The sequence below is a fragment of the Diadema antillarum genome, unplaced genomic scaffold (genome assembly GCF_040938485.1).
Source record: "Diadema antillarum isolate AM-2024a unplaced genomic scaffold, OU_Dant_1.0 seq00000875_RagTag, whole genome shotgun sequence".
Classification (NCBI taxonomy): domain Eukaryota; kingdom Metazoa; phylum Echinodermata; class Echinoidea; order Diadematoida; family Diadematidae; genus Diadema; species Diadema antillarum.
In genome coordinates this window covers 141750-151385 of record NW_027271739.1, presented here as the reverse complement: position 1 = coordinate 151385, position 9636 = coordinate 141750, and the positions used below count along the sequence as shown (strand labels likewise).

At 41.6% G+C, this 9636-nt stretch overlaps 1 protein-coding gene across 1 annotated transcript in view; it reads right to left on the bottom strand.

Annotated features, from left to right (window-relative positions):
* Positions 1-1135: 1135 nt before the first annotated feature.
* LOC139740695 (mediator of RNA polymerase II transcription subunit 23-like) overlaps positions 1136-9636 on the bottom strand; it is a 122473-nt gene continuing 113972 nt past the window's right edge. The window contains exons 33-34 of the mRNA XM_071651265.1: positions 4291-4376; positions 1136-2217 (exon numbers count right to left, since the gene is read on the bottom strand). Coding sequence (XP_071507366.1) covers positions 2049-2217; positions 4291-4376 — 255 coding nt within the window. The 3' untranslated portion in view covers positions 1136-2048. The remainder of the gene's footprint in view (positions 2218-4290; positions 4377-9636) is intronic.

Here is a 9636-nt window from a genome sequence, read left to right as displayed (position 1 = left end):
TGGGGACTACAAATGGTACCTTATTATTGTCAAGTTCAATTATTGTCAAACAGAAAATTATGTTTGTGCAGCATTGCGCTTTGAAAGATGCAAACATAAAGACATGACAAAGATATGTGTAACTATAAGCTCCTTAAAAGTAACAAGAGACCCGCGGGTCTAGCGCTCACCTGAGTATCGCAAGTTCACCTTTCACGCAGTCACTAATCTAAATTAAAATTTGACCAGGCATTCTCAAGTAGAAGATGAAAATGTACAATAAGGGCCCAATTTTTTAAAGATTCCTTAATTTGGGGGGATTGGGGCCCCCTGGGGCCCTCTGGGTGGGGCATGGTGCCCATTTTGATAAATTGAGATCCTGACCCCCTAGGGATGCTACCTGCCAAGTTTGACAAAAATCCATCATGAGGTTTTCAGGAAGAAGATGAAAATGTACAATTCAGGCCCCCATTTGGACCCTTCCAACCACCCCCCCCCCCCCCCCCCCCACCCAAGAGGGGCACCCCTGGATCTCCTATGAACAAACTTCAAACTACAGTCATTAATGTACTCACTCATAATATTATCTCAGCTCTATAACTTCTGATTCTAGAGAAGATTTATAAAGATTCCTTCATTTGGGGGGTTTGGGACCCCTGGGGGCCCCCTGGGTTGGGCATGGTGCCCATTTTAACAAATTGAGATCCTAACCCCCTAGGGATGCTACCTGCCAAGTTTGGTGAAAATGGGTCATGGGGTTTTCAAGAATAAGATAAAAATGTACAATTTAGGCCCCATTAGGACCCCTCCTCACCCCCTCCCCTGGGTCCCAAGGGGCACCCCTGATTCTGCCATGAACAAACTTGAAACTACAGTCATCAATGTACTAACTCATAGTATTAACTTAGCTCTATCACTTCTGGTTCTAGAGAAGAAGATTTTTGCGGATTCCTTAATTTTGGGGGGTTTGGGCCCCCTGGGGGCCCCCTAGGTGGGGCATGGTGCCCATTTTAACAAATTGAGTTCCTAATCCCCCTAGGGATGCTACCTGCCAAGTTTGGTGAAAATGGGTCATGGGGTTCTCAAGAAGAAGATGAAAATGTACAATTTAGGCCCCATTAGAACCCTTCCCCACCCCCCTCCCCTGGGTCCCAAGGGGGGCACCCCTGATTCTGCCATGAACAAACTTGAAACTACAGTCATCAATGTACTAACTCATAGTATTAACTTAGCTCTATCACTTCTGGTTCTAGAGAAGAAGATTTTTACAGATTCCTTAATTTTGGGGGGTTTGGGCCCCCCTGGGGGCCCCCTGGGTGGGGCATGGTGCCCATTTTAATAAATTGAGTTCCTAACCCCCTAGGGATGCTACCTGCCAAGTTTGATGAAAATCGGTCTTGGGGTTTTCAAGAAGAAGATGAAAATGTAAAAAGTTTACGCACGACGCACGACGGACGACGGACGACGGACGACGCACGACGCACAACGCACGACGCACGACGGACGCCGGACGAAGGGCGATCGCAATAGCTCACTTGAGCCTTTGGCTCAGGTGAGCTAACAAACAGGTACAAATGACCTCATCAGATGAATGTTTAATAGGTGGTGATGGTGTTGTTCTCTGTTACAAACAGCATAATATAACCAAAAACTCTATGTTTTTGAACACATACAAATTCTGTAACAGAGTTTAGGGGAGGGCATTCCTCCCATGCTCAGCATCTGAAGATACGTTTGACCCTTTTGCTATGAAATATACACATGGTCATGGTAAACCATCTATGTATGTGTCGAAGACCCCATTTACAATGCAGGCCTGGGCTGAGCCTGGCCTCAATTGCGGTACTCCGCCCCGCAATTCTGTCCATTTACAGTGGAGGGCTGGGCCCGGGCTTTTAATTCAAACCTTTCAATATTTTGTTGTAGTGGCGCTCTGCTTGTAAACAAGCGATTATTATTTGGAGTGCACCGGTCACGGTTTGGTACCACATTTGGCCCAGTTTGCGTTTACAGTCTGTAGATGTAAACTGTAGGGCTGAAGAGATTGACCTGCAGCAGTATCAACCATCTCAGAGTGCATTGATGCTGTAGGAGGCAGGTCTGGAACTAACAGCAAGGCTCTCCACACCCTTGCTGATAAACCGCATTTTGGTGCGAAGGGGAGGCTTGAGTCCTTTGATGACCTTCTCTGCTTCAGCCTTGACCAGGTCCCCTGTGAACATGTACTTCATGTGGTAGCTGAGGGGCAAAACACTGGTTAAGGAATGCAAACTCATATTTAAAAAATATATATGTGTACAATGAATTAAGGATTCCAGCACAAATATTTTTTGTTGACATCAAAAGGCAAAAAGAAACTAAAAATGTTGCTATGGCGACTAATGCCTCCACCATAGAGCATGATTCTCCCAATAGGTGTATAGTACAATGTCTTCACAATGTGTGATGACAGTTTCACATAACTGGCAAAATATTGAAATGACAGGTTTGTCAGAAATATCTTGTATGTTCACTTTCCTTGAACTGGGTTTGCTATAATTGTCTCAGAGTGCAGGTACACATATTTGGGGAATTGAGAATTCTGACCGACCCTTTTATAAGTTTATGCATTGAGTAATTTTCAAGGTATGAAGAAAGAGTGTAATTACAGTACAAAATAGATTTTTTTTGTTGGCATTTAAACCTGGCCTTTGACCCTTAACCTTTGATCTTTGACCTTCTGGCTAGAAATTTCCATTAGGTCTCCATTGGGTAATACATGTATATATTAAGTTTTAAAACTAACAATGCAAGCATTGCATAAACTAGTATACGAGGGAAATACAATGTAGTAAAATTTTGAGGAGCTGACCTTGACCTTTGACCCCTGACTATTGACCCATGACCCCTAAATTCCCTACATAACCCCTGCCAGTCAGTACATGTGTACTGTATGTACCAAGTTCCATGAAGATACAATGAACTATTTGCGAGAAAAGTGATATTGCAACATTTTCACCTAACCTTTGACATTTTGACCTTTGACCTTAAAACGTGAAACTCTCTCTGGAGAATCTTTACGCAGTAGTACATGTCTACACTAAGTCTCAAGAAAATACCTTGGGGCATTGCATAGATATGGGGGAAATAGCAACATTTTTAGTATTTGACCTTGACCTTTTGCCAATGTCACTGAAATCTACTCAACTAATTGCCCCATCATACATCATCCTTGGACCAAGTTTGGTGAAAGCTGCTTCATCCAGTTTTGAGTTATCACATAAACAGATACATTTTAGGATTTGACCTTGATCTTTGACCTTTGTCTGATTTCACTAAAAAACTAATCGAGTAATTGTCCCATCATACATCATCCTCCAACAACGTTTGGTGAAATTTGCTCAATCCAGTCTTGAGTTATCGCGTAAATGGATACAATTTCATGATTTGACCTTGACCTTTGATCTTTGGCCAATTTCACCCAAAATGTAATCAAGTAATTGCCCCATCATACTTTATACTTGGACCAAGTTTGGATAAATTCCAGTCAATATTACTGAAGTTATCGTGTAAACGAATGCGGACGGATGTATGTATGGATGTACGGATGGATTGACAACCCGAAAACATAATGCCTCCGGCACCACTTCGTGGCGGAGGCATAAAAAAGAAAAGAAATATACATGTATCACTAAAATTGCTCTTTTAGAACAAAATGGTTCATTTGACACATTCAGATTTCCTTCATTTCCTTTGCCCTTTTTTTTTCTTAGCATCTCGTGTTTGATATTTCTCCTCTCTGGTCAAATTCTCTTGCCAGTTAACTTTGCATATTGAGCCCATTATGAACATACTATAAAATATCAGCTCTCACGACATAACGATAATACAAGTACTGGTAACTCGTATAATTTTGTACAGTTCTTAATCTTATCATGTCAAGTTTGTATCATGTCAATTTTGTATTTGTTACTTGAATTTCTCTATGTCATGGTTTGATGCAATAATAGACAGTTCTCTTCTTTATGCTTTTCACATGTACTGAAAACTAACAGGACAAAGTACCTTAAACCCTGAGCCAATTTACAGCTAGAAGGTGTCTCATCATGTGATTTCAATACTACATGGCATTGTCTACTTCAGTGCCTGCAGTCATTATGGCTACACATGGTACTTACAGTCTGTCACTCACACGTGCAGGACACCTACAATGTACAGTGTAAATGTCTTGATGTTGAGTGCTAAAATACCCTACCTCTCGTAAACATCACATCAGTAAATCTACATATTCCTGGTCCAGGTCCTTCATGTTTTAATGACAACAAAGGATACAAGAAGTCACAAATTGTGTCAGCATGGTTGATCTGTTGGCTGTGCCTGTCCACACTCTGCAACATCTCATACAACTCCACAGCAATCTTCACAATATGGTAACATGAAAGAAAGCACATTTTAAGGTGATGCTATTGTCTTATATATACAACATAAAAATGTAGCAAAAGAATAATAGAACACACAGATAATGTGGACTCTCAAGAAGGATCTCTTTCACGCATTTATATGCTCACACTTGTGTAAGAAGTGCAAAATACTTAGGATGTAACAAGAATTTCAGTACTCATAAATGCACTTATCATAGATTCTTTTAACATTCCAATTAATCTTTTGCTGCCTTTTTATCTACCGGTACTTGCTTTTGCCTGCGTCCAGTCTATCACATTCCTACATGTATCTGCAAACTAAATAAAGATGGGTAAAGTTTATGTCGTGTTCATGCTGTAAATCATCATCTTCAACACTATACCACAATTCAAAATTAGATATGGACATATATGGAGATAGGACAGTGACAAATGCACCCTGCCATGCAATGCAAATATACACTCAGAGGAAGACACATTTTTCGGTGTCTATAAGTTATGATGATGTGGGTGCTGTCACAAAATATGATAAAGGGCTACATTTCCAATGATCCACCTTCACAGCAAGTGTGGATAAGTGCACAAATGAATAGCAATGTTGGTCTCACAATTGTGAATAATTTTCTAGAGACACACTTGTTTAAAAACCAAGAGACTCGGGGGGTCTCACGTTCACACGAATATCGCAAGTTCATCTTTCACACATTCTTGCAGATTTCTACCTGAGAACATGGTGTCCATGTGTATAATCCATCACACTAGTAATAATGCCTCCGGCACCACTTCGTGGCGGAGGCATAAAAAAACCTGCCAAGTATACTGTATTTAGAAAATTTGACTATGCAACTGCATAGACAAAAAAACAGAAACAAAACTTAACCCTAAAAAGACTGGGGTATTGTGGTAACTGGAAAGACTGGGGGGGGGGGGCCTAAAGGCCCCTCCCCCTTGAGATCTCAGCCGTGGATCACACGATCACCGCAAAAATTTGCATAAAGGTAGCATATAATGTAATCTACAAGATCACATAATTAGATTTTTCAAAATAGTCTTCTTTTATTTTATATCAATTAATTATGCTAATTTATGCAAAAATCAGACTTTTTGCTCTAAATCAGTAAATAAAGTTCTGTAAGTGCAAATTTTTGGTCCAAATACTCTTTGTGGTATTCTTAGAAAATGTACTTTTGAAAAAAAAATTCTGTATCAAACTTTATTTCTTATGTATTCTATTGTTTTATGAATTTCTTATGTATTTCTTTGTTTTTTGACCTTTTGTTTTTGTTCTTTTTTTTCAGCAAAATTTTATGTCAGACGTTTTTGAAGAACAATACTGCTAGAACAAATTGATTTCAGCCATTGAGAGTAAAAAATAAGCATATTTATATGAACCATGTGAAAAATATCAATTTGCATTCACTTTGTACACAAAATCACATTTTGGAGCCATTTTCAGTTCGATGTGCACGTACAAAAAGTTACATACATGTAACATCAGAACCATACCCCCGGGTGTCACAAATTTAGCGTCAAAATGTGCGGGGAAACTCAAAAGAAAAAAGTCATAGAGCGTCGTGGTGAAAGCAATGCGCGTTGCCAGTAATCGCACAAATTGTCGAGGGGGGGGGGGCCCTTTTAGGCCCCCAGTCTTTTTAGGGTTAAACGTAAAAACTGCTCTCCCATTCGATCCCTGCCAAACTGGATCTCTTTATCTACTATGAATAACCTCGAAAGGGAAGTCATTAATTTACTCCAAGTATTTCCAATTTTTTAACAATCTTCATTTGCTCATTTTTTTATTTTTTTCTTTTTTTTTTTGAAATAGGGGGTCTTGGGGTCATTGTGTAAAGTACATAAATTGCCACCTTTGTGATGACACACTGGGTTTGGTCACAAATTTGACCGTGGGTTTCCGAGAAAAAGAAGAAAATGTGTCGGTCCCCCCAATTTGAAACCCCTAGAACTACAGCCATCAATGTACCAAATCATAATGTTTTACTCATATTCTCAGTCTTGGTAATCAAAACAAGAATGCCGACGGTATATATGCACTTACTCATAATGTTGGTGCCATTTTCTTGGTGTATGACCAAAATCTAGAGCTAATTTTCATCGAAGCAATCCTTCAACATCGGAAGTTGTATTTTGTTGCTATATTCCTTTACCTGACTTTCCTTTATTGGACAATAAACACATCATTTTCAAGGGGTATATGGTTACTAGAGGAGAAAAATCTCTGTTAAATCTGGCTTTTTTTTACTGTTGACATGATTGCCACGAGGATAGGGCGAGCCCTTTGGGGACCCCTGCAGCTGCAGAGATAGCCACGCCGACTCGTCCGTGCGAGGCTAAGCCAAGCCCGGTGATGTGGGGAACACTGTAAAGAACACAGCGGTGGCAGCGAAGAGTGGGAAGGCAAAGCCAACCCCCCAACCCAAAATCGCATTGTCAGGCGAATCTAAGACAAGTTTGACGGTAGTGCCAAAACCAGTTTCTGAGATGAGATCAACCTTGAAAAAAATCTAGCACATCTGGACCATCTGGCAAAGTCATGTCTGGTCTCGACAAGCTGGAGCAAATGTTCACCAAATGGATGGAGTCTAAGCCGGTCCCCGGGTGAGCAAACTTCAGTGCCTACAGCGCTGAGGTTACCATGCAAGAGCAGGAGTCAGAGCTTTTTGTTGACTCTCCATCTGATTAGTAAGATCCTTCTGAAGGAGCTGTGGATTATGAGGACTTGTGTGCACCCTCAGAGAGGGAACCAAAATACAGGATCCCATTCATTGCAGCAAAAGTTTCTACTCTGGGGGTGGGTGATCCAGTAGGTGATGACACTGCAGAAACTATCAATTTCATGATGAGACAGAAGCTAGATGACAAAGCCATGAGACATCAGATAAAAATCCATGCCCCCTAAAATGTGGTGCGAGTCTGGAAGTACCAAAAGTGAACTCCATGATTTTGGAAAACATCTCTAAACCAGTATGCTCCCGTGATTTGAAAGTGCAGTCCATTCAGAAATCCCTTGTAAAGGGAATTAGTGCCCTTGCTCAGACACTTGACTCAAACATGTCAGAAGTCCACCAGGATGCACTCACCAGGATGTACATTTGTATGTGACACAAATTTTTCCTCTGACTATTTCTGCAAGGAGTGCATCAAGCCAAACATGATTTCAAAATACCACTACCCTTGCAAAACAACCAACAAAGTCACATTCTCCTTGTTTGGTGATGACCTTTGCCACCAGGTAAACAATGTGTAGATTTTCGGAAGAGTGACTGCATGCTCAAAGCTGTAGGAAGTTTAATACTGGAAAATAAATTACATGTAATCTGATCTCTCTATAGAGATCTCTTTAGATCTCTATAGAGGCAGCATCACCCAAATCCAAGCATGTGTAACTGTCTTCTTCTACCTTTACCTTTACACCTCTATGCAAAGTTGAAAACAACAAACCCATGAATGTGTTTATTCACACTTTTATCCTGTGATTTTTTTTTTATTGACAACGAAGTGAAATTTCATGAAATTGCAGTCTGTGAAAGCATTTGTTCTGACATAGTAAGGAAACTACTCTTACTATAAGCATATGTAGAGTTTGTTCGCAAGTGATGTAAGTCCACTTTTCATGAAAATGAATTGATATACATGTATACTGTGATGGAGTTGTGGTACCAATCTAAAGATATAATAAGTTTATAACAAAACGCAATATAACTTGGATTATTTCTGTCTAAAATCAGTATGCCGTATATGTGTCGGGTGATTTCATTGATTACGCTGTGTTACGCACGCTGTACAGTAATTATGTAGGACTACATACACGCACGATACAGACTTCGCTATAAGCATGCAGGCTGCAGCGCCAGTGTCATGGCTATTGCGTGCTCATCTAAATAATCGAAAAGCCAGTCTGTGAAAAGGACTCGCCAGCGAATGAGACAAAGATTTACTGACACAAGGGTATGCAGTGCGAGGGAAAAGAATTGGTCATGGTCCTCTTGACGGAGAGCGAGTTCCATCATGCCAGGGTTCAATTTTTGCCTCATCATCCAAACTCGAAATCGCATCTGCGAAATGGTTTGGTAACTTGATCCCTAGGTCGGCATGGGGCGAACATGAAAAGAGTCCTTTGGCGAGGGAAGAAGCGGAAGCATTCCCTCCCTCCAACTGAATCGGGTCTTCCTCCCATGTACTTATGCAAACTTCCCCTGACCGCTTTCTTAATGTCTTCTGAGGGAAGTGCATCTTCTGTGGAATTTATCAATGTCAGAATTGGAAGCAACAGATTGCTGATCTGAAAAATTATCCTCGGCTTGATCCGGATAAAAAGATTCCGAAGGCGCAACTGAGGGTTGAAAGGGGCAAAAAGGCGCATGGGGGAGACTCCCTCCTTGATTATCCAAAGAGGGAGTCACTGTGGGAACTCTCTCCAACCTGGAAATGCCCCCAGAGAGAGGAACCCTGAGACCTATCTCCCCCCCCCCCCCCCCCACTCCTATATCGGGCAATTGGAGGGAAAGCCGGAGAGGGAACAAGCTCAGGCCTCCAGCCTGAGACCGACTGCTGCACAGCAGGGACGGCCCGTGAAGCTGCAGGATTTGTTGCGTACACTGAAGGGTCAGAGGGGGCTAACGTGTATATCAGCACAGAGGTATCTGCAATATCGTATGTAGAAGAATGAGCCATACACGCACTGCGATGATCTACGAAAGTAATAAAAATTTGAAATAGCCCCGAACAATTGAGAAACTGAACCTTTGGAGCAGGGGCCTAACCGGAGGGACTCCCCGGCAGGAGTATCGTGGTCCTGGTGGAAGAGGTACTAGGTGCTACAGGCATACTGGCTGTATCATCCGATACACACCTGCCTGCACTTGTTTCCACAAAGCTTGAATTGGGGGGATGGGGTAAAGAGCGTAGCGGGAGCCGCTGAGGTTTTACTAGAGCGAGGCATGGTAGCTGAATATTATTCTGCAAAAGAGTAAAGAAATTACATTCAACACAGTCCACCAACTCTCAAAAGAGAAAATAAGGAAACACATACGAAACACAAGACAAACACTTAGCCATACGAGGTGCACACCAGTCTACACAGTAGGAAAAATAAGTCATTGTATAAACACGATGGGTGCGAACAAAAGGGATCCTCCTGTGTGTACAGGAAGACTTCTCCCTGCAGTGACACAGAGAGGTGTCGGGGGGTAACTCCAAACCAAAAAAGTCCCCAAAGTAGCGGTATTAATGAAACCGT